Source organism: Pseudophryne corroboree, chromosome 2 (assembly GCF_028390025.1).
Source record: "Pseudophryne corroboree isolate aPseCor3 chromosome 2, aPseCor3.hap2, whole genome shotgun sequence".
NCBI lineage: Eukaryota > Metazoa > Chordata > Amphibia > Anura > Myobatrachidae > Pseudophryne > Pseudophryne corroboree.
This window is the reverse complement of record NC_086445.1, coordinates 33,721,094-33,746,839: the sequence shown is the minus strand read 5'-3', so window position 1 is coordinate 33,746,839 and position 25,746 is coordinate 33,721,094. Positions and strand designations below refer to the sequence as shown.

The 25,746-nt window shown below is 48.3% G+C and overlaps 1 protein-coding gene across 6 annotated transcripts in view; it reads left to right on the top strand.

Moving 5' to 3' along the window:
* LOC134994657 (zinc finger protein 260-like) overlaps positions 1–25,746 on the top strand; it is a 300,567-nt gene that overhangs the window by 271,637 nt on the left and 3,184 nt on the right. For 2 of the 6 annotated variants that reach the window (XM_063950993.1, XM_063950994.1), the window contains exon 17: positions 20,344–21,162. The exons of 1 other annotated variant lie outside the window; for it this stretch is intronic. In XM_063950993.1, the coding sequence (XP_063807063.1) occupies positions 20,344–21,131 (788 nt within the window). In that variant the 3' untranslated portion in view covers positions 21,132–21,162. Of the gene's footprint in view, positions 1–20,343; positions 21,165–25,746 lie in introns of those variants that run through there. 3 more of the 6 variants (XM_063950995.1, XM_063950996.1, XM_063950992.1) reach the window with 3 other exon arrangements.

Here is a 25,746-nt window from a genome sequence, read left to right as displayed (position 1 = left end):
AAATGGCCGTTATGTGGGCTGAATGGAAATACAAAGTTGTATCTTATCAGCTCACTGGTAATCTATGAGGGTCACTCATACCTAGTAAAAAGTTGGATTTTCAGTAATATTCGTTCAGCTCACAAATGGCAGCTTGCACTCTGTTTGTCGATGACAAGCTTCCTGGCGCTGTCATATTTGGTCAGTTACCCCTATAATTCTCAATGTTCTATCGTGTTTCTATCTGAACGCGTTGTGTGGTGTTCTGTGATCTTCACTGCTTTCCTAGACCAGGCCTCCATCAAGGGTGTCCTTCATGCCCCTGTCTCATCCTGGCTGTGAAAAGGGTGCTCCTGCTGAACCCCTATCAGCCATTTTTTGCGTACCCATTTTAGGTCACATTACCTTGGTGTTTTTATGTCTTGATATGATATGTGTATTTTTATGGCACACACTTGTAATAAATTATGTTGTCTATGGTCATGTACTATTAGTGTTCTTTTCATATGTTTATTTTTTTGGTACATTATTTATTGGAACAATGAAGAGAGACCTCTGAAAGTCTATTTCATTTATATGGCGTTAGAAAAGAAACCTTGGGACTTTTGAGTAGCCTACCATTGGGCTTTATGTATGACTTTTATTCCTATGGAGAGACTCATGTGAATTCAGTCTATAGTGTATATTACTAACTAAGGTGGTCATTCCGAGTTGATCGCTAGCTGCATTTGTTTGCAGCGCAGCGATCAGGCAAGAAAACGGCAGTTCTGCGCATGCGGCGCAATGCGCACACGCGTCGTACGAGCACAAAGAAAGATGTCGTTTTGCACAAGGTCTAGGGAAGCATTTCAGTCGCACTGGTGGCCGCAGAGTGATTGACAGGAAGGGGGCGTTTCTGGGTGTCAACTGACCGTTTTCTGGGAGTGTTCGGAAAAATGCAGGTGTGATAGGAAAACTGCAGGCCTGGCTGGGCGAACGCTGGGCGGGTTTGTGACGTCAAATCCGGAACTGAACAGTCTGAAGTGATCGCAAGCGCTGAGTAGGTTTTGAGCTACTCTGAAACTGCACAAAAAAACTTTGTAGCCGATATGCGAACCATTCGTTCGCGCTTCTGCTAAGCTAAAGTACACTCCCAGCGGGCGGCGGCATAGCGTTTGCACGGCTGCTAAAAAATGCTAACGAGCTATCAAATCGGAATGACCACCTAAATGTGTGGTTTATATACAATATAGGTGTTTCGACTTATTTAAGATTCGTATGGCACTGTTTGGCCTTCCTGCCTGATTGTTCTGAATATATCTCTATGGGGTGAATGACCCCAGGGTTGGGTTACAGCTGCTCACTATAGAGCAGGTTACCACATATGTTTCTTGCAATTTCAACTGAGTAACAAAGCCAGAATCAATCCCTCAGATCTGCCTAAAGTCATACATGGATTTGTATCATCATGCCTAGACTACTGCAATGCCCTCTACCTGGGTCTCTCAGCAAAAGAATTGCACCGCGTACAGCTGGTACAAAATGCAACTACCAGGCTAATAACCAAACAGCCCTGTTCCACAGCGTTCCAGCCACATAACACCCATTCTCTACTCCCTTCACTGGCTGCCTGTAAGATGGTGACTCTGTTTCAAGATTGGTTTACTGACTTTCAAAGTCCTACATGACCAGAGCCCAAGGTACCTGAAGCATCTTCTGATTCCATATAGCCCGCTCGCTTACTGTGATCTGTAGATGGACTATTAGCAGTACCTGGAATCCCCATTAAGTCATCTGGGGGTCGAACTCTTAGCCATGCAGCTCCAACTCTATAGAACTCACTTCCTCAAATAGTTTGAGAGGCCTCCTCGCTAGAAACCTTCAAAAACAGACTGAAGACTTACCTGTTTGCGCAAGCTTTTCTCGAATGTGCCTGTATTAGTTCCTAAGAAATGACAAATCAAATTCTTAGCTCTCTTTTCTGTTCAGCTTATTTTATATTTTGTGCTGTAAATGCAAATGTAAATCACTTTGAGTCCTATTAGGAGGAAAGTGCTATATAGATAACTAATATTATTATTTATTAATTATAATTAAGAGAGTGAAATGCATGTGAGGGCCCTGTATGTGAGAACTTACAACCTCTAAGGGGAGGGCAGACTGATGACACAGAGTGGCTTTAATAAAGAAGTGAGTTTTGAGAGCCCGTTTGAAGCGTTGGAGAGAGCTGGAGAGTCTGACAGAGAGAGGGAAGGTGGTTCCTGTGATGTGGGGAAGTGTCTGAGAAGTCCTGGAGGTGTGAGTGAAAGGAGGTAAGCAGTTGGGAGAAGAGGCAGTAGTTATTGGCAAAGTGACGTGGGCAGGTGGGAACGTGGAGGGAGATGATTAGGTGATGACTTTATAGTTGAGTGTAAGGAGACTGAATTGGTTTCTGAAGGGGAAGGGGAGCCAGTGTAGGGTCTGTAGGAGAGGGGAGACATATGCAGTAGAGGAAGATGAGCCGGGCAGCAGTATTGAGGACAGATTAGAGTGGAGACAGGTGTTAGGAAGGCCAGATAAAAGGAGGTTACAATGCGTAGTCTAACCTAGAGATGACCAGTGAGTGGATGACAGTCTTTGTTGCCTCCAGAGTGAGATTTCCACAGCAATGTGCATGGTCTCTGGCTTCTGTGTGGTTTATCTAATCTCTTTGTGATCATATATTCTATAGTTTTAGATTGGACACTGTAAAGGTGCAAACTGTACCCCATACATGTGATTCTGTACTATATCACACTGGATAATGAGTTAAACTGCATTTCTCCTTCAGGGTCCACAGGGGAGACAATGGGGTATAGGTGGTTGGATAGGACCAGGCACCAAACAGTTAAAACTTTTACAGCTCCCAGGATGCTCCGGTCCTCCCATCCCTATATCCAGCCCACAGCCCAGGCTACTCAGTTTCGTTTTGGTGCCGGCAATAGCCGTTACACCTTTAACAGTGGCAGCCCCAAGCTTTTATTTTTATGATTTCATTTATTTTTACTTATACTAGCATTGAGCCAGAAGCTCTAGGCAGTTCCATGGACGCCAGCACTGCTGCTCCATCAACTCTCCAGTAAGCGCAGCAACACCAGTTCCAGTGGGGCACCTTGGAGCACTGCTAGCATGGCTCTCTGGGGGACCCCTGACTGGGGTCAGAGCGCGGAAGGACTGGTAAGGCAGGTTTCTTCTTGCGGGAAACCGTGTCTGTATGCAGTCCTACCTCCAGTCTTTGGAGACTCACCTGAGGTGCTGATGTGTCCTCCAGTTTGTCCAGAAGCCCACCAGGGCATACTTTATACTGGTGCAGGGACTTGAGGCCATGGAACCTGGTGGTTGAGGTCAGCTCTCTCTCAGCGGCCCCTCCCACAGTTCAGAGTGGGATTCCACGGCAACTTCCCGCCTCTTAGCTGCTCCTCCCTCACCCTCCTCCTCTTCAGAGACTCACAGCAGCCATTTTACACATGCAGCTACAGGTCTCCAGGAATGCTTTGTCCAGTCTCCCTGTATACCCCTCCCAGGAGCCAGGTGATACAGTGCTATATCCTACCAGCCACTGCGGTCTGTGTAGTTGATTTAGTTCCCATTGCACTTATATATATTGTATTCTGCATTGTCTGTGACTTGTGATAGCTCTGCTGTCTGATTTTTCTACTGTTAGCTTATACCTTTCCCTTTGTTTCCTATGAATTACAGGTGTATGGGGGTTCACTGCACTTCACATCTACCAGTATTTGTAAAGGCTGTCACAGTACTATATTTGTTGCTCACTGCCTAGTGCCATATTGTGTGTTATACTGTTCCTGCAGCTATGTCTAGCAAAGGCAAGGGTCACAAGGCTCATGTGCTAGTCTCATGCATGTCCTGTTCAGCAGGGTCTCCCCCGCAGGACATTGTGGTTTGTGTGCATCTTGCTATATCCCACCTAACCAGCCAGCCCCTCCAGCTCCTGTTCAGAAATCCCCCCTTGGCTTTTTGCTCTATGGGATTCCCACAGCAGGTACACCCTGCTATACCAGTCACGGCTATGCTCCCTTCCTGGGTGGATGTGTTCTCTACCTCAGTACAGAGTCTGGCTACTACCTCTGCTGCTTTTCAACAGATGTTACAGGGTGAATACCCTTACCCATTAAATCCATCCTCACAGTCTACACAGCTTTCAGATTGGAGGTGTCATCTGGTGAGGCAGATGCCTTTCTCACTGAGCATCCCTCAGTCTACATTGGATATACCTGCGCTAGTGAGGGACATCAAATCCATCCTTCAAATTGAAAAGGAGGAGCCTGCGCCTAAACCAAAAGCCCTGCTTTTTAAGCGCCAGAAGGTACTCATTCATGAAGCATGGAATACCCCTGGTAAAAAGTTCCAGCTACCAAAGGGCCTGGCTTCTTTTTACCCTATCCAAGCTGCTGATTGTGGCTAAGTGGGATGTCCCCTCTGCAGTGGATTTCCCTGTGACTTGTCTGGTTAAAACCTCTACTTTACCTATTCCTACAGCATCTTCCCTAAAGGAGACTACGGATATGAAGATTGAAGCCTGTCTCAATCTGTCTATTCTCTTACAGGAGCTATTTCTGGAACAACTATGACCGCTACCTGGGTGGCTAAGGCCATTGAGAGCTGGGCAGAGGCTCTGAAGGAAAGCCTTCCCTCTGATGTTACCTGGGAACAGCTGTCCCACATCACCCATATAAGAGATGCAGGCTCCTAATTAGGTGAAGCAGTTTTGTATACTGGTCTCTTGCCTTTCTAAGGCATCTGCTACCTCATTGGTACCCCGCCGCATCATCTGGCTTCGCTCATGGAAAGCTGACACGGACTTCAAAAGGGCCTTAAACTGGGGAAATCCTATTTGGAGCAGAATTGGACACAAATGTGGCTACTCTGGCAGCCTCTAAGACTGCTTTCCTGCCCTCAGCATCTACTCCAAGGTCTTGGACATCTTCCTTTGGGTCCTTTCGCCCCCAAGGCAAGACTCAAGGACAGTCCTTCCATCCGCAGTCAGCTTCCACAAAGACCTCCAAGCCCGGGGCAAAGCAGGCATGGGCTACCAGACGTCTAATTCCCAAGTCTGAAGATAAACCATCAGCCTGCCAGGGGCAGGTTTCCCCCTGGGGGATCCCAGGGTGGGAGGCTGACTTCTTCAGTGTGCATAGTCCTTACACAGACCCCCCATCAGACCCGGGCAAAGCCTTGGCCCTCCATAAGGCCATTAAGTCCCTGCTGCACTCAGGGTAGTAATCCCGGTCCCATCATCAGGCCGGGTTTTTACTCTACCCTGTTCTTGGTTCAGAAAACCAATGGATCTCATCGGCCTATCCTCAATCTCAAATCCCAAGTTTATGAGAGTGCCCTGGTTTCATATGGAAACCCTCCGCTCTGTTGTGCTAGCTATCGAGTCTGGAGACTTAATGGTGTTTCTGAACATTCAGGACGCTTACCTTTATGTGCCTATAGCGCCTTCTCATCAGCGGTTTCTACGGTTTGCTGTCCTCCAGCAAAATTTCTAATTTCGGCACTACCCTTTGGTCTTTCTACTGCTCCCAGGGTCTTTACCAAAATCATGGCTTGATGGCAGCCCAGCTTTGTCATCAGGTCAGAATGCTCCTATACACACTCTCCGGAGGTCCTTCTCTGCCATCTTTAGCTGACCAATGCCTTCCTGCAAACACACGGCTGGCTAATCAACTGGAAAAAGTCATCCCTTACTTCTTTTCAAAGGTTGTTACATCTGGGAACTCTCCTGGATTCTCAGGTTCAAAGAATTTTCCTGCCAGCAGACAAGATTTCCACCCTACAACAGTGAGTGCGCAAGTTGCTTTACAGTTGCTTAATGTCAATTTACTCTACAATGCAGGTCTTTGGGTCCATGGTCTCTTCCTTCCACATGGTGCAGTATGCCCAGTTCCACTCCAGACCCTTTGAAACACCTGATCCTGTCCAGATGGAATGGTCAGCCACATCTGATCAGGTCCCAGAGGATGGTCCTCCGGAGGTCCAACTGTCTCCTGGTGGCTACAGAATTCTCACTTGGACAAGGGTCGCTTCTTCTGGATCCCGGATTGGGTACTCCTTACCACGGATGCCAGTCTCCGCGGATAGGGGGCGGTGACCAGCCAATTCTTCTTTCAGGGCTGTTGGACTCCCAAGAGTTGCTTGCCAATCAACTTCCTGGAGCTTTGGGCTGTCTACAGAGCACTCACTCTGGCATAGACCATTCTCCAAGGGACATCTGTGTCACACGCCAGAGGCGGCGTTCGCCGCGCTTACCCCTGCGTGCCTGCTGGTCTGTGTTGCGGCCTTCGGTGGTCCACGGGCTCCGGCGTCTGGCTGGCGCGGCTCCCATCGGTTCCCCGGGGCAGGGGCGCCGCCATGACACCCAGCATCACGTGGGCGGGGAGCAGGTGACGTCATCAGACTGTTCCGCCAATCCAGTGGAGGCTGGAGATTCAAAGTCAGGCGCCGGGCAGGGCCTCGGCGCCTGAGTATCGTCTTTTCCCCTGAAGTGGATGCCAGTGCTCTTGTTCCCGGCGTGTCTCTCTGTAGTTGTACTCCAGTGTCTCAGGCATTTCCAGGTGCCAGTTGCTGTACTGTTTCCAGTGTTCCCAGCAGCTGGTGTGTTCCTCTGTGGTCCAGTCACCAGCGTTCTCGGAATCAGCGTGGGCCGCGGGCTAAACACCGCTCTCAAGTTCTACAAGTCATCAGTGTCTTTAACCACCGCTCTCCCAAGCCTTACTGTCAGAGTCCTGTAGGAGGAAGACCTATATCAGGCCATCCCTGTTCCGACCCAGCTGTGGTTTCTCTTCCCTACCATCGGAAGAACCCCCGAGATTACAACACCCCCAACCTAGGTCAGTGACAGTATACTCAGGCCTCATGGACCCGGGGGATCGGAACCCAGAGGCAAGTACCATCCAGGACCTGGTTTCCCGAGTTCAAAGTCAGGAAGCAGCACAGAGCCAAGTGATGCATTATTTCCAGGAATGATCTGGTCGGCTGGATCAAATTCAGACTTCTCTGGCTTCAGTAGTTCCGGCCCCAGTTCCAGTGTCCGCTCCAGTGGTTGTCTCTAGTAATGTTCCATCCTTGTCTGGAACCAGGTTACGCCGTCAGCTCCCTACTCCTTCTCGTTATAACGGGAATCCCAAGAATTGCCGTGGTTTCCTCAATCAGTGCGAGGTACATTTTGAACTCCTTTCACATAACTTCCCTACTGATCGGTCCAAGGTGGCATACATTATTTCCTTGCTTGAGGGTTCAGCGTTGGATTGGGTGTCTCCGTTATGGGAGCGATTTGATCCGTTGGTTTCTAGTTACACCAACTTCATTACGTCATTCCGGAGGATCTTTGATGAGCCCGGCAGGACGACCGCTGCCTCTGCAGACTTGCTCCGTGTCCGACAAGGCTCTCGTTCAGTGGGACAGTATGTGATTCATTTTCAGACCATAGCCTCTGAACTGCGCTGGAATAATGATGCCCTCCGAGCTGCCTTTTGGAATGGGCTCTCCGATCGTCTAAAGGACGAGTTGATCACTAGAGATTTGCCAGATTCCTTAGAACAGTTGATCTCGCTCTGTGTAAAGGTGGATCTTCGCATGCAGGAACGAGGTGGCGAACGTAGTCGGTCAGATCGATCAAGGGTCCGATCTCTTCCATTTAAGCAAACGGTTATTCCGAGTCCTGACGAATCCATGCAGATTAATCGATCTCGGCTGTCCCCAGAGGAACGTCAGCGTCGTCGTGAGGGTAGACTCTGCCTCTACTGTGGAGTCGCGGATCATTTTCTCAAGTTTTGCAAGTCTCGCCCGGGAAACGGGCAGTCCTAACTTGTTCCGGAGGAGTCGAGCTAGGGGTTTCTTCTAAACCTTCTCCAACAGTGGACTGTTTACTCTCCGTGTCTCTGTTTTCTGAGTCAATAGCCAAACCCGTTAAGGCTCTGCTAAACTCAGGGGCTGCAGGGAATTTTATTTCCCTTTCTTGTGCCCAGAATCTGGGTTTTCAGTTACGGTCGGTCGATCGACCTATTACGTTGACTGCCATCAATGGTACCCACGGTCTGATTTCAAGTTGTACAGTGCCAATCAAGCTGCAAGTGGGAGCTCTGCATCAAGAACGCCTGGAGTTCCTAGTGATTCTGGAGATGCCCCACGATCTTTTTCTCGGCCTTCCTTGGCTTAAACTTCACAACCCTCACGTCGACTGGAGTTCGACACAAATAATATCTTGGAGTCCATTTTGTCATTCAAATTGTCTCACTCCTGTCTACCCGCTCCGTGTATCTTCCAAGTCAGATGAAGGGCTCTTTCCGGAGGCCTATCGGGAGTTTTCAGACATGTTCTCGGAACAGGCAGCCGATCAGTTACCACCGCATAGACCCTGGGACTGCCCCATTGAGCTCATTCCAGGGAAAATGGCACCTCGGGGTCGCATTTATCCCTTATCATTACTCGAGACCCAAGTTATGTTGGACTATATCAAGTCTAATCTGCAGAAAGTATTAATTCGCCCCTCTACCTCTCCGGCGGGGGCAGGGTTCTTTTTTGTGAAGAAGAAGGACGGAGGGCTGAGACCATGTATTGACTATCGTGGTCTAAATGATGTCACCATTAAGAATAAGTATCCGTTGCTGCTCATCACGGAGCTTTTGGACAGAGTTCGGGGAGCCCGTGTCTTCACCAAGCTCGACTTAAGGGGAGCTTATAACTTGATACGTATCCGACAGGTGGACGAATAGAAGACGGCCTTCAATACCAGGGACGGGCATTACGAGTATCTGGTAATGCCGTTTGGCCTCAACAACGCCCCAGCCGTCTTCCAGGGATTCATTAATGAAATCTTTCGGGATATGCTATACCTAAGTGTAGTGGTATATTTGGATGATATTCTGATATTTTATAAGAATCTCACAGAGCACAGAATACAGGTCAAAGAGGTACTACTTCGATTGCGAGAGAATCATCTTTATGGCAAGATTTCCAAATGTACCTTTGAGGTCCCTTCTGTTCCATTTCTTGGTTTCATCATTTCAGGCACGGGGCTTCGTATGGATCCGGAGAAACTCACTGCCATTCGGGACTGGACTCAGCCTCTTTCCTTAAAAGCGGTACAACGATTTCTGGGTTTTGCAAATTACTACCGGAAATTCATAAAGGGATTCTCTACCATTGTGGCACCTATCACTGCCCTAACCAAGAAGGGTTCTGACCCAAGTCATTGGTCCTCTGAAGCGGTAGCAGCGTTCACTCAGTTGAAGGCAGCCTTTATGTCCGCTCCGGTACTTCAAAAACCAAATTTCTCTGACGTCCTAGTGGATGCTGGGAACTCCGTAAGGACCATGGGGAATAGCGGCTCCGCAGGAGACTGGGCACAAAAGTAAAGCTTTAGGACTACCTGGTGTGCACTGGCTCCTCCCCCTATGACCCTCCTCCAAGCCTCAGTTAGATTTTTGTGCCCGAACGAGAAGGGTGCACACTAGGGGCTCTCCTGAGCTGCTTAGTGAAAAGTTTAGTTTTAGGTTTTTTATTTTCAGTGAGACCTGCTGGCAACAGGCTCACTGCATCGAGGGAATAAGGGGAGAAGAAGCGAACTCACCTGCGTGCAGAGTGGATTGGGCTTCTTAGGCTACTGGACACCATTAGCTCCAGAGGGATCGAACACAGGCCCAGCCATGGAGTCCGGTCCCAGAGCCGCGCCGCCGGCCCCCTTACAGAGCCAGAAGCAAGAAGAGGTCCGGAAAATCGGCGGCAGAAGACATCCTGTCTTCACCAAGGTAGCGCACAGCACTGCAGCTGTGCGCCATTGCTCCTCAGCACACTTCACACTTCGGTCACTGAGGGTGCAGGGCGCTAGGGGGGGGCGCCCTGAGCAGCAATAAAAACACCTTGGCTGGCGAAAATACATCACATATAGCCCCCAGGGCTATATGGATGAATTTTAACCCCTGCCAGATTTCACTGAAAAACGGGAGAAAAGGCCGCCGAGAAAGGGGCGGAGCCTATCTCCTCAGCACACTGGCGCCATTTTCCCTCACAGCTCCGTTGGAGGGAAGCTCCCTGGCTCTCCCCTGCAGTCACTACACTACAGAAAGGGTTAAAAAAGAGAGGGGGGCACTAATTAGGCGCTTTATAAACAATACAGCAGCTATAAGGGGAAAAACACTTATATAAGGTTATCCCTGTATATATATATAGCGCTCTGGTGTGTGCTGGCAAACTCTCCCTCTGTCTCCCCAAAGGGCTAGTGGGGTCCTGTCCTCTATCAGAGCATTCCCTGTGTGTGTGCTGTGTGTCGGTACGTTTGTGTCGACATGTATGAGGAGGAAAATGATGTGGAGGCGGAGCAAATTGCCTGTAATAGGGATGTCACCCCCTAGGGGGTCGACACCTGAGTGGATGAACTGCTGGAAGGAATTACATGACAGTGTCAGCTCTTTACAAAAGACAGTGATTGACATGAGACAGCCGGCTACTCAGCTTGTGCCTGTCCAGACGTCTCATAGGCCGTCAGGGGCTCTAAAGCGCCCGTTACCTCAGATGGCAAATACAGACGCCGACACGGATACTGACTCCAGTGTCGACGGTGAAGAGACAAATATGACTTCCAGTAGGGCCACACGTTACATGATTGAGGCAATGGAAAATGTTTTACACATTTCTGATAATACGAGTACCACCAATAGGGGTATTATGTTCAGTGAGGAAAAACTACCTGTAGTTTTCCTGAATCTGAGAAATTAAATGAGGTGTGTGATGAAGCGTGGGTTTCCCCCGATAAAAAACTGATAATTTCTAAAAAGTTATTGGCATATATCCTTTCCCGCCAGAGGTTAGGGTGCGTTGGGAAACACCCCCTAGGGGGGATAAAGCGCTCACACGCTTGTCAAAACAAGGGCTCTACCCTCTCCTGAGATGGCCGCCCTTAAGGATCCTGCTGATAGAAAGCAGGAGGGTATCCTAAAATGTATTTACACACATACTGGTGTTATACTGCGACCAGCAATCGCCTCAGCCTGGATGTGCAGTGCTGGGTTGGCATGGTCGGATTCCCTGACTGAAAATATTGATACCCTAGATAGGGACAGTATATTATTGCCTGTAGAGCATTTAAAAGATGCATTTCTATATATGTGTGATGCACAGCGGGATATTTGCCGACTGGCATCAAGAGTAAGTGCGCTGTCCATTTCTGCCAGAAGAGGGTTATGGACACGACAGTGGTCAGGTGATGCGGATTCCAAATGGCATATGGAAGTATTGCCTTATAAAGGGGAGGAGTTATTTGGGGTCGGTCTTTCAGACCTGGTGGCCACGGCAACAGCTGGGAAATCCACGTTTTTACCCCAGGTCGCCTCTCAACATAAGAAGACGCCGTATTATCAGGCGCTGTCCTTTCGTTCCCATAAGGGCACGTGGGCAAAAGGTTCCTCATTTCTGCCCCGTGACAGAGGGAGAGGAAAACGGCTGCAGAAATCAGCCAGTTCCCAGGAACAGAAGCCCTCTCCCGCCTCTGCCAAGCCCTCAGCATGACGCTGGGGCTTTACAAGCAGACAGGGAGGCAGTGTTGGAAGCCATTCACAAGCTGTATTCCCAGCAGGTGATACTTAAGGTACCCCTCCTGCAACAGGGAAAGGGGTATTACTCCACACTGTTGTGGTACCGAAGCCGGACGGCTCAGTGAGACCGATTTTAAATCTAAAATCTTTGAACACTCACATACAGAGGTTCAAATTCAAGAGAAGGGGACTACATGGTGTCTATGGACATCAAGGATGCTTACCTTCATGTCCAAATTTACCCTTCTCACCAAGGGTACCTCAGGTTTGTGGTACAGAACTGTCACTATCAGTGTCCGACGCTGCCGTTTGGATGGTCCACGGCACCCCGGGTCTTTACCAAGGTAATGGCCGAAATGATGATACTCCTTCGAAGAAAGGGAGTTTTAGTTATCCCTTACTTGGACGATCTCCTGATAAGGGTAAGATCCTGGGAACAGTTGGAGGTCGGTGTAGCACTATCTCAGGTAGTGTTGCGACAGCACGATTGGATTCTCAATATTCCAAAATCGCAGCTGGTTCCGACGACTCGTCTTCTGTTCCTAGGGATGATTCTGGACACAGTTCAGAAAAAGGTGTTTCTCCCGGAGGAGAGAGCCAGGGAGTTATCCGAGCTAGTCAGGAACCTCCTAAAACCGAGCCAAGTCTCAGTGCATCAATGCACAAGGGTTCTGGGAAAAATGGTAGCTTCCTACGAAGCAAAGCCATTCGGCAGATTCCACGCAAGAACTTTCCAGTGGGACCTGCTGGACAAATGGTCCGGGTCGCATCTAAAGATGCATCAGCGGATAACCCGGTCACCAAGGACAAGGGTGTCCCTCCTGTGGTGGTTGCAGAGTGCTCATCTTCTAGAGGGCCGCAGAGTCGGCATTCAGGACTGGGTCCTGGTGACCACGGATGCCAGCCTGAGAGGCTGGGGAGCAGTCACACAGGGAAGAAATTTCCAGGGCTTATGGTCAAGCCTGGAGACATCATTTCACATAAATATCCTGGAGCTAAGGGCCATTTACAATGCTCTCAGCTTAGCAAGACCTCTGCTTCAAGGTCAGCCGGTGTTGATCCAGTCGGACAACATCACGGCAGTCACCCATGTAAACAGACAGGGTGGCACAAGAAGCAGTCAATGGCAGAAGCTGCAAGGATTCTTCGCTGGGCGGAAAATCATGGGATAGCACTGTCAGCAGTATTCATTCCGGGAGTGGACAACTGGGAAGCAGACTTCCTCAGCAGGCACGGCCTCCACCCGGGAGAGTGGGGACTTCACCCAGAAGTTTTCCACATGATTGTAAACCATTGGGAAAAACCAAAGGTGGACATGATGGCGTCCCGCCTAAACAAAAAATTGGACAGGTATTGCGCCAGGTCAAGGAACCCTCAGGCAATAGCTGTGGACGCTCTGGTAACACCGTGGGTGTACCAGTCAGTGTATGTGTTCCCTCCTCTTCCTCTCATACCAAAAGTACTGAGAATTATAAGACGGAGGGGAGTAAGAACTATACTCGTGGCTCCGGATTGGCCAAGAAGGAATTGGTACCCGGAACTTCAAGAGATGCTCACGGAGGACCCGTGGCCTCTACCTCTAAGAAGGGACCTGCTCCAGCAAGGACCCTGTCTATTCCAAGACTTACCGCGGCTGCGTTTAACGGCAGGGCGGTTGAACGCCGGATCCTGAAGGAAAAAGGCATTCCGGATGAAGTCAGCCCTACCCTGATCAAGCCAGGAAGGATGTAACCGCAAAGCATTATCACCGCATTTGGCGAAAATATGTTGCGGGGTGCGAGGCCAGTAAGGCCCCGATGGAGGAATTTTCAACTAGGTCGATTCCTGCATTTCCTGTAAACAGGAGTGTCTATGTGCCTAAAATTGGGGTCCATTAAGGTTCAAATTTCGGCCCTGTCAATTTTCTTCCAGAAAGAACTAACTTCAGTTCCTGAAGTTCAGACGTTTTGTAAAAGGGTACTGCATATACAGCCTCCTTTTGTGCCTCCAGTGGCACCTTGGGATCCCAATGTAGTTTTGGGGTTCCTAAAGTCACATTGGTTTGAACCACTTGAATCTGTGGAGTTAAAATATCTCACATGGAAAGTGGTCATGTTGTTGGCCCTGGTCTCGGCCAGGCGCGTGTCAGAATTGGGGGCTTTATCCTGTAAAGGCCCTTATCTGATCTTCCAGACAGGGCGGAATTGAGGACTCATCCTCAATTTCTCCCTAAGGTGTTTTCAGCGTTTCACGTGAACCAGCCTATTGTGGTACCTGCGGCTACTAGGGACTTGGAGGACTCCAAGTTGCTGGACGTAGTCAGGGCCCTGAAAATATATGTTTCCAGGACGGCTGGAGTCAGAAAATCTGACTCGCTGTTAATCCTGTATGCACCCAACAAGCTGGGTGTTCCTGCTTCTAGGCAGACTATTGCTCGTTGGATTTGTAGCACAATTCAGCTTGCACATTCTGTGGCAGGCCTGCCACAGCCAAAATCTGTAAAAGCCCATTCCACACGGAAAGTGGGCTCATCTTGGGCGGCTGCCCGAGGGGTCTCGGCTTTACAACTTTGCCGAGCAGCTACTTGGTCAGGGGCAAACACGTTTGCTAAATTCTACAAATTTGATACCCTGGCTGAGGAGGACCTGGAGTTCTCTCATTCGGTGCTGCAGAGTCATCCGCACTCTCCCGCCCGTTTGGGAGCTTTGGTATAATCCCCATGGTCCTTACGGAGTTCCCAGCATCCACTAGGACGTCAGAGAAAATAAGAATTTACTTACCGATAATTCTATTTCTCATAGTCCGTAGTGGATGCTGGGCGCCCATCCCAAGTGCGGATTGTCTGCAATACTTGTACATAGTTATTGTTACAAAAATCGGGTTATTGTGGTTGTGAGCCATCTTTCCAGAGGCTCCTCTGTTATCATGCTGTTAACTGGATTCAGATCACAGGTTGTACGGTGTGATCGGTGTGGCTGGTATGAGTCTTACCCGGGATTCATAAATCCTTCCTTATTGTGTACGCTCGTCCGGGCACAGTATCCTAACTGAGGCTTGGAGGAGGGTCATAGGGGGAGGAGCCAGTGCACACCAGGTAGTCCTAAAGCTTTACTTTTGTGCCCAGTCTCCTGCGGAGCCGCTATTCCCCATGGTCCTTACGGAGTTCCCAGCATCCACTACGGACTATGAGAAATAGAATTATCGGTAAGTAAATTCTTATTTTTTCAAAACCATTCTTTTTGGAGGTTGATGCTTCCACAGTAGGCATAGGTGCCGTGCTTTCGCAGTACGCTCCAGACGGGAAGTTACATCCATGTGGTTTCCATTCTCGCAAGTTCTCTCCTGCTGAACGGAATTACACCATTGGAGACAAAGAGCTTTTGGCAATAAAATCTGCCTTGGAGGAATGGAGATATCTTTTGGAAGGTGCTAAACACCTAATTACAATTTTTACTGATCACAAGAATTTGCTGTACCTCAAGACGGCCCAGTGCTTGAACCCCCGTCAAGCTAGATGGGCGCTCTTCTTTACTCGATTCTCGTTTGTTATTAAGTACCGGGCTGGGACTTTTAACACCAAGGCTGATGCTTTCTCCCGTTCCTTGACGGCTTCGGATGAGGAGAGTTCCGTTGAGAAGGCTTTGATTCTCAGTCCAGTTTCTATGTCAGTGGTTCCCACCGCTCTGGGTCCTCCTCCTGGGAGAATGTCTGTGCCAGCTAAATTCCGACCAAGGTTGTTGCAGTGGGCTCATATTTCCAAGTTTTCCGGTCATCCTGGAGTTAAAAAAATGTGGGAATTTCTACGAAGATCTTACTGGTGGGACACTATGAAGAAGGATATTCAAGGTTATGTCAACTCATGTCCTCAGTGTGCTCAGCACAAAATTCTTCATCTGCCTCCTGCGGGGTTGTTGCATCCACTGTCCATTCCTAAGAGGCCTTGGACTCATATCTCTATGGACTTTGTCACTGAACTACCCCTCTCCAAGGGTCACAATACCGTCTGGGTAATTATTGACCATTTCTCTAAGATGGCACATTTTGTACCTTTGACCGGGTTACCATCAGCTCCCAAGTTGGCTTTGTTATTTATCCGGGAACATTTCCGCCTGCACGGGTTACCACAGGAAATCGTCTCTGATCGAGGGGTACAGTTCACTGCAAGATTCTGGAGAGCCCTATGTACTGCCTTACAAATAAAACTCAAGTTTTCATCCGCTTACCATCCACAGACCAATGGGCAAACTGAACGCGTCAATCAAGATTTAGAGACTTTTCTCTGTGTTTACCTTTCTCCTTCGCAAGATGATTGGGTGGAACTGTTGCCATGGGCCGAGTTTGCCCATAATCATCTGTACCACTCTTCGACTGGTGAGTCCTCATTTTTCATTAATTATGGATTTCATCCCCAAGTTCCAGAATTACCCACTTGTCCTCCGGAGGATGTTCCTGCTGCAGCCTCTACTCTCCGGCACTTTAGTCAAATTTGGAGTCGAGTCCATGCTAACCTCAAGAGAGTCTCCAGCCGCTATAAGTTCTTTGCGGATAGGAAGCGACGAGCAGCTCCCCAATACAAGGTTGGTGACAGGGTATGGCTCTCTACCCGCAATCTTCGGTTAAGGGTGCCCACTATGAAGTTCGCTCCGAGGTTTATTGGTCCTTACCCCGTGTTACAAGTCCTGAACCCGGTTGTCTGCAAATTGGGATTGCCTTCCCACCTCCGGATACCAAATTCCTTCCATGTCCCTCTCCTTCGCCCCCTTATTTTAAACCGGTTCCATTCAAAGTCCCCGAGGCCAACCTCTGCAGAGACTGAAGCTGGAACGGACTTTGAAATCAAAGCTATTCTTGATTCTTGTTATCTTCACAAGAATCTACAGTATTTGGTGGAGTGGAAAGGTTTTGGCCCCGAGGAGAGGAGCTGGGTCAAGGCTACTGAAGTTATGGCTCCCCGACTGGTGCGGATCTTCCATTCCAGACATCCAACAAAACCTGGGAAGTGTCCGGGGGCCACTCCTGGAGGAGGGGGTACTGTCACACGCCAGAGGCGGCGTTCGCCGCGCTTACCCCTGCGTGCCTGCTGGTCTGTGTTGCGGCCTCCGCCTTCGGTGGTCCACGGGCTCCGGCGTCTGGCTGGCGCGGCTCCCGGCAGTTCCCAAGGGCAGGGGCCCTGCCATGACACCCGGCGGATGCCAGTGCTCTTGTTCCCGGCGTGTCTCTCTGTAGTTGTACTCCAGTGTCTCCGGCATTTCCAGGTGCCAGTTGCTGTACTGTTTCCAGCGTTCCCAGCGGCTGGTGTGTTCCTCTGTGGTCCAGTCACCAGCGCTTCTCGGAATCAGCGTGGGCCGCGGGCTAAACACCGCTCTCAAGTTCTACAATTCATCAGTGTCTTTAACCACCGCTCTCAAGTTCTACAAATCGTCTGTGTCTTTAACCACCGCTCTCAAGTTCTACAAATCATCAGTGTCTTTAACCACCGCTCTCAAGTTCTACAAATCATCAGTGTCTTTAAAACACTGCTCTCAAGTTCTACAAATCATCAGTGTCTTCAAACACCGCTCTCAAGTTCTACAAGTCATCAGTGTCTTTAAACACCGCTTTCAAGTTCTACAAGTCATCAGTGTCTTTAAACACCGCTCTCAAATTCTACAAATCTTCAGTGTCTTTAAACATCGCTCACAAGTTCTTCAGTCACCAGTATCTTTTACATCGCTCACAAGCTCTTTAATCACCAGTATCTTTAAAAGCATCGTTCTCAGTGTCTTTCACCATCTCTCACAAGTACTTCATTTATTAGCATCTTTAACATTGCTTACAAATTCTTCTATAGGCCTGGACATTCTCCCATAAGTTCGCTCGCTGCTATGTGACATTGTGTTGCTCCATTCCTGCAATAAAGTTCTTCAATATTTTCACCAAGCCTTACTGTCAGAGTCCTGTATGAGGAAGACCTATATCAGGCCATCCCTGTTCCGACCCAGCTGTGGTTTCTCTTCCATACCATCGGAAGAACCCCCGAGTTCACAACACCCCCAACCTAGGTCAGTGACAATCTGTGACTTTTGTGTGTATGAATGTAGTGATTCCTTTGGTTCATCTTCTCCCTAGAGAAGAACAACTGGTAGGTACAAAGTGATCTCATAGTAGAAGTGTAGGATGAGGCCCGATCTCCACCATTTCAGAGGAGTTGGAAATGTCATGTCCTCTTGCTGAGTGGAAAAGGCTACGCTCCCTCTAAACGTGGCATCCACTCCTCCTCGTATTATACATTAATCCCATCCTAAAAAAACACTAATCTGCGCCCCCTTCCACCCAGTTTTGGAGAAAATTCAGGCCTGAATGGCAAAACTAGAACATTACCACAAAAGAGTATGGGTGATATCACACAGCAGCATTTACACTCAGTCTGTGGAACATTAAATATAATTAAAGTTTGTTGCTAGTTAGTTAAAATAAAATAAGTTATGTTACGATGCGTCTTTTCTTTATACATGTCCTCTGTTGTCACATAGTGATGGCAGCCATTTTGTGGGTGGAAGAAATACCTGCGACAATGCAGCCTGTCAGCTCACTAGGAATCAGTGACATCACTGAGGCAGGATACCTATGGTATCTTGTGGTCAGGATCAGTAGACAAGATTGTAGCTCATCACTCACTAGGGGGCAATGACGTCCCTCATTCCTAGTGATACAATAAGGCATCTCCAGAAACATGGGATCAGCTTTCCCTGTGTGTGTCATTTCCTCTATAGCCTGCAGGTGTCAGTGTTGCTATTACTGCCCATGTAGAGGGATAGGCTGTGACCAGAAACTCTTCATAGTAACATACTAAAGAGGATAAACATAAGATATAGCCATCACCTGGGGGTAATTCTGAGTTGATCGCGGCAGGAACTTTGTTAGCAGTTGGGCAAAACCATGTGCACTGCAGAGGAGGCAGATATAACATGTGCAGAGAGAGATAGATTTGGGTGTGGTGAGTTCAATCTGCAATCTAAATTGCAGTGTAAAAATAAAGCAGCCAGTATTTACCCTGCACAGAAACAAAATGACCCACCGAAATCTAACTCTCTCTCTGCAAATGTTATATCTGCCCCCCCCCCCTGCAGTGCACATGGTTTTGCCCAACTGCTAAAAAAAATTCTGCTGCGATCAACTTGGAATTACCCCCACTGTGTATGTTTCCCTGATCAGATAGTATGCAAAGTGCTGTTCTATTCTATATAACTCCACATGTAACCTGATTATGTTAATAGTTTTTCTGTTCTGCTTTTAAATTACTGTTTATTCTGCACTGATGAACACTTTTCCCATTTACACCAGAGTGAGTTTGGCCACAGAGGTACCGTGTGACCTGTGACCTGGCACTGGAAGCCCCCCCCCCCCCCCTTCCCCTCCTCCTCTGCATGTAATTCATGTAATACAAGTATAGGCAATTCTCCTTCCAGCATTGTATCTATTCAGCCGCCATTGTATTCATGCCCTAGCCTTATACCTGATTTCTGAGTCTTCGGTGTGGGATCGGGCATTACTAATATCTAGGTAATCTCCATCTACGTCTCCATCTCTATTATTACATCAGTCACCTGACTACGAGGTAATCACACCCTGATGTGTAGACCTGCCAGAGAGTTGTGGCCCTGTCATACCCACGGCTGGCATCTGCCCGTCCTGGTGCCTGCTGTACAGGTTTCCTGTCACCCACTCACAGAGGATGTCTGGGCACAGAGGACATCTGTCCCATTATGCACACTCCCCTCTCTATACCATGGTATAAATGATAGTACATAGGGACAGGTTATTTCTCAGCATGGCTGTGCGGGACCTGTAATATCACCAGCAATGGAATAGTACCATGTAGTCAGGGAAATCGATTATCAGTCAATGCCACCAGTTGCTAAATGGTTTTATGGTACCTCATGGCTACTAAGATGTAAGATGTTTCCTGTCACCCCCATAGAGGTGCACTGGAAAGTCAGTGATGGGGTTCTGTATCTGTGATGTGCACAGCTGCCGATGACTGACCTCCCTCCTACAATACCTATTGTTATAGTAATAACCTTTACTCTGCCTAATGCTTGCCTTCTGCATATGTAGTGCCTCCGCCTGCTACCCGGCGTCATGTAGTATCCCCTGAGTTGGGGATCTCTGGATAGCAGTCTCTCCCATCCCCCCATGTCTGTAAGCACACAGCCAACCATAATCCAGCGCTGCGTCCTACCGCTGCCTCCGCTCTGTCTCACAGCCCACACACTATTATATCTGCCAGTGCTGGGACTGCTAGTCCGGTAGATGGGGCAGGATGAGCTACCCCCCAGTCAGCCAGTAGTTACAGGAATAGGTGGGGGTACGTTCAAAAATATTCCTTAGACAGGTTAGGGCGCCATATAAACATGAAAGTAAATGTGGACATCTGTCTAACGTGTTCTGTTCCAGAATTACTCTATACTTGTATAACTCTGTCTCTTCCCATTCTGCTTGGTGTTTTACCCTTATTGCCATTGAGGGGAGGAGACAGATTCAGCAATGTTCTAGGAGTGTAAAAAGCAAGATGGCTGCTTCCATTGTGCTGATATGAGTGGAGTGATGATGTCAGTACTACAGTCCATTTATGTTTATAATACACAGTAAACTAGACAATTCTAGTCAAACTCCAAGGTGTGGGAATGGCAGGGTTAACTTATAAGTAACAATTTTATATGATACTGAATACATTTAATATCTGATATCTATATGGTACATATGTATTACTACACAAAATGTCTCACATGTGATGATGCGACCCGTCCGCTGATGTTTAGAGGGTTTATCTTAGTACTTTTGTGCCCAACAGGTCCGCACGCCTCCTCACACTATCCTGAGAAGACGCATCAGTGCTCGGAGTGTCAGCAATGTTTCCCTAATCATTCAGCCCTCGTCACCTATCAGCAAACACATAGCACCAGTAATCTGTATAGATGCTCTGTCTGCGGAATGTGTTTCAGCTCCAAATTGGTTCTTACCGCCCACCAGCAATGTCACACCGAGGACAGACTGTCCCATTGTTACAGTGGGAAATCCTTGCAACAGAGGTCCCATCTTTTGTCACATAAGAGGACTCACACCGGGGAGAGGCCATTTTCATGCCCGGAGTGCGGGATATGTTTTACCAGAAGGTCTGGCCTTACTGCGCACCAGTGGATTCACTCTGGCGAGAAGCCGTTTAAGTGCACGGAGTGTAGCAAATGTTTTGCCTGGAAATTCAGCCTTGTCTCACATCAGCGCACTCACACCGGGGAGAAGATATTTTCCTGTCTGGAGTGCGGGAGATGTTTTACCAGCAGGTCTGCCCTAACTGTGCACCAACAGACTCACTCTGGCGAGAAGCCCTTTAAGTGCTCTGAATGCGGCAAATGTTTTTCCCTGAAAGTCACGCTTACCACGCATAAACGTATTCACACCGGGGAGAAGCCGTTTCAGTGCACAGAATGCAGCAAGTGCTTTGCCCAGAAAGCCGACTTTATCAAGCATCAGCGCACTCACACCGGGGAGAGGCCGTTTGTGTGTTCCCAGTGCGGCCGCTGCTTTTCTAATGGCTCAAATCTTAGTCGACATCAGAGGGTTCACACCGTTCTAAATTAATAAACTGCCCGCTACATGCATAACAAGGTTTGTTTTAATAAACTGGCGGAAAAAGTGGACAGCTTTTGCCGCCAAATGAATGGGGTTTTTTCGGTTTGTGTTATATTGGGTATGAGAGTGACGGGACACTTCTGTGACTTTTGTGTGTGTATGAATGTAGTGATCACTTGGTTCTTTATCCCCCTAGAAAAGAACAACTGGGAGGTACAGAGTGCGCACACATCAGAAGTGCAGGATGAGGCCCAATTTCCACCATTTCAGAGGAGTTGGAAAAGTCATCTCCCCATGCTGAGCGGAAATTACTGCGCTCCCTCCCAACACAGGGCTAGCACCTAAACATGCCTTCTCCTCATCATGTTATTCATTTTAAACTGTCACGTAAAACACTGATCTGCACCTACTTCCACCCACCTACCATTCCATTTTCCTTCAGTTCCCACCCCCACTCCACAACGCCAGGCCTGGTTTTCAAAACTGGAACATTTGCGCAAAAGAGGACGGGTGATGTCACACAGCTGCATTTCTGCTCAGTCTGTTGTTGAATATTAAACTTTGTATCTAGTTAGTTAAAATAACATACATTATTATGCTACTGTGCTTTTGTCTGTAAATGTATCCTGTGCCTTCACATAGTGGTGGCAGCCATTTTGTGAACAGAAGCAATAACCATGACATTGCAGCCTATTGGCTCACTAGAAATCTGTGACATCACATTGGCAAGACACTTCTCTTGTGGATCATTAGACACAGGAGTGTAGCTCATCACTCACTAGGGAGCAATGACGTCCCTCATTCCTAGTGATATAATAAGGGGCATCTCCAGGAACATGGGATCAGCTTTCCCTGTGTGTGTCATTTCCTCTATAACCTGCAGGTGTCAGTGTTGCTATTACTGCCCATGTAGAGTGATAGGCTGTGACCAGACACGCTTCATAGTAACATACTAAAGAGGATAAACATAAGATATACCCATCACTGTCTATGTTTCCCTAATCAGATAGTATGGGTGATTCAGATCTGATTGCTGGGCTGCTAACTGTGCTGTCCTGCGTTCATAGAGTCACAACCCCCAGGGGGAGTGTATATTCACCGTGCAAGTGTGCAATCCCATGCATACGCCGAGCTGCAAACTAATGCAGTGTGTGCAGTGTGTGCGCAGCCCAGGACATACTCCTATAGTGTGATGAGAACAGGCTGATAGGGGCCGGGGCTGATGTCACACACCCTCCCTGAAAACACTTGGACACGCCTGCGTTCTTCTGGACATTCCCTGAAAATGGTCAGTTACCACCCACAAACGGCCTCCTCCTGTCAATCACATTGCGAACGCCCGTGCGATCGGATTTTTCGCACCATCCTGTCGCTGACCGGTGATGCCTGTTGTTGTTGTCTGACGCACGTGCGCATTGCGGTGTCACCTGACTATGAGGTAATCACACCCTGATGTGTAGACGTGCCAGAAAGTTGTGGCCCTGTCATACCCGCGGCTGGCATCTGTCCATCATGGTGCCTGCTGTACAGGTTTCCTATCACCCACTCACTGTGGGGCACAGAGGACGTCTGTCCCATTACACACACTCACCTCTCTATACCATGGTATAAATGATAGTACATAGGGACAGGTTATTTCTCAGCATGGCTGTGTGGGAACTGTAATATCACCAGCAATGGTGCCGTACCCTGCAGCCAGGAGATCACACAGCAGGAGGAGACATCTGGAGCATGCATTGTTATAGTGATTAGTGATTTCCCAATAATGTCCCTCTAATAGTGATCACTGTATATCATGTACAGGCCGTGCTTAGGGGGTAATTCCAAGTTGATCGCAGCAGGAACTTTGTTAGCAGTTGGGCAAAACCATGTGCACTGCAGGGGAGGCAGATATAACATGTGCAGAGAGAGTTAGATTTGGGTGGGGTGAGTTAAATCTGCAATCTAAATTGCAGTGTAAAAGTATAGCAGCCAGTATTTACCCTGCACAGAAACAAAATAACCCACCCAAATCTAACTCTCTCTGCACATGTTACATCTGCCTCCCCTGCAGTGCACATGGTTTTGCCCAACTGCTAAAAAATTTCCTGCTGCGATCAACTTGGAATTACCCCCTTAGTGAGAATAAACGTGTGTGTGTGTGTGTGTGTGTGTGTGTGTGTGTGTGTGTGTGTGTGTGTGTGTGTGTGTGTGTGTGTGTGTGTGTGTGTGTGTGTGTGTGTGTGTGGTCTGATTATGGATTATCTAATCTCTCATCATCTGCAGTTGTAACTGAGACACAGTATAAAGGTGCAGACTCTATATTCCAGCAGTGATGGATGAGGAGTCACAATTCATACTCTTCAAGGGTTGAGATTGGTCGTCCCATTAAATGTAATTTGCGTCACCAAAACTAATCGTGGTTGTGATGATACCGGGATTATGCGCGCATTAATCCGGCCTATAGCTCTCGCACTGTATCCCACGTACTTCATGTGTCCCTACCGATCGCACAGCAATGCACGCAGTAGCAAAGGTAGAAAAGATACCTGTATTTAACACTGCACACATTAAGGTATGTACAAACTATGTACAATATAACCAGCATTGGCAGCATCGGAGCCCTAGCGTGTCCTAGAACACTGAGACCCTAGAATCAGTCGTGGAGTCACTGTTAACCATCTGGACTGGGGGAAGCACCGCTGGGAAGGGAGGCTGCTGAGCTGGGTCCCACTGAGATAGATGCCGCTGTCAATGTCTACACTCTCATGAAAACCGCTTCTCTGAATCCTGGCCACTGGGGAGGGTGAGTTGCAGATACAAGACGCATGGGCATGTTGTGTCCCCTGGCAGGAATCACATCCCCCCCAGGTTATTCCATGTCAGGATCTGAACTCAAACTGAGAACACAGAACTTCAGCTAGTATCCTGAGTCTCTGGCCTGCCTCCCCATCCCCACAGCCAGACGCACGGATTGGCTGGATTCTCCAGCATGTAAAGTGATAACCTTCAGGGCTTCCCTATCTCATTACATCCTCTCTGTACAGTATACATAACCTCACATATTTTGTCTTTCTCACTCTCACACCCTCCTGACCCTTGGCCAACATTGTGGGGTATCATCATACAACCCATTAAGAACCTAGCAATCTGTGGACCATTATGCAATAGGTAGCATCTATCCTTGTGTATCAATGCCTATTACCCTGTAGAGTGTAAGCTTGCGAGCAGGGCCTTCCTACCTCTATGTCTGTCTGTTTTTACCCAGTTTTGTTCTATTCCTGTTATTCTAATTGTAAAGCGCAATGAAATATGCTGCGCTATATAGGAAACGGCTAATAAATAAATAATTGTTATCCTGCACAGCTTGGGGTCACATGATGTGGCCATGGCTTGACAAGCCGGTGCTCTGCTAAGCGTGACAGTCCAAGGGAGGGGGATGATCTTCAGTGCATCCTTAAAAAAACGTATACACAATAAGAAAGATTACATAGGCCACACAGTATTTCCTGTAAGAGGCAGGCAGGAGAGCCATTGGTCATGCAGCTCTTCCACATGTAAACACGCCTTCCGCATCCTGCGAGTAACACATCTGGTTTAGGCAGAGCTGGCCTTAACCAATATGATGCCCTAGGCAAGATTTTGGCTGGTGCCCCCTAGCACCGCCGCTAGTTCTGCAGGAGATGCCTGGCATGAGTCAGCTGGCAGCTCTGCTAACGTTGGGCGCCTTTTGTTTATGAAAATGCATCTTATTTGCATTACTATGTGGCTAGGATGCACAAGCAGCTTCTGTTGATTAAAATGATATGCAGCATGCCTATATTCTGTGTGTGACTGCGGCTGTATCTGCATACAAAATGCTACATTACAGTGATTTCCAGGAATACACGCAACGTAGCATTTCGTATGCAGAAACAACCACAGTCACACACAGAATATAGGCATGCTGCATATCATTTTAATCAGCAGAAGCTGCTGGTGCCTCTAAGCATACCAAATGCCCTAGGCATTTGCCTAGTTTGCCTGTGCCTAAGGCCGGCTCTGGGTTTAGATTCATCAATATAATATCCTATTAATGTCCAACACACAGTCCCGTCCACAGCAGATGTGATACATAAACACCTCATTTGCATTATAATGAGAATATAATACAGACATTGCGCTGCATCAGCTGTACACTGGGGGTCATTCAGACCTGATCACTCGCTAGCGTTTTTTGCAGTGCTGCAATCAGGTCAGAACTGCGCATGCATATGCACTGCAATGCGCAGGCGCATTGCACAGGTACAAAGCGGATCGCCGCTCAGCGATGGGTTTGTGTGAAGGAACCGTTCGCACAGGCGATCGCAAGGAGATTGACAGGAAGAAGGCGTTTGTGGGTAGCAACTGACTGTTTTCTGGGAGTGGTTGGAAAAACGCAGGTGTGTCCAAGCATTTGCAGGGAGGGTTCCTGACATCAATTCCGGGCCCGGACAGGCTGATGCGATCGCAGCGGCTGAGTGAGTCCTGGGCTGCGCAGAGACTGCACAAGATCTGTTTGTACAGCTCTGCTACACATGGGATCGCACACTTGCAAAGTGAAAATACACTCCTCTATGGGCGGCGACTATCTGATCGCAGCAGTGCAAAAAAAACCCTAGCGAGC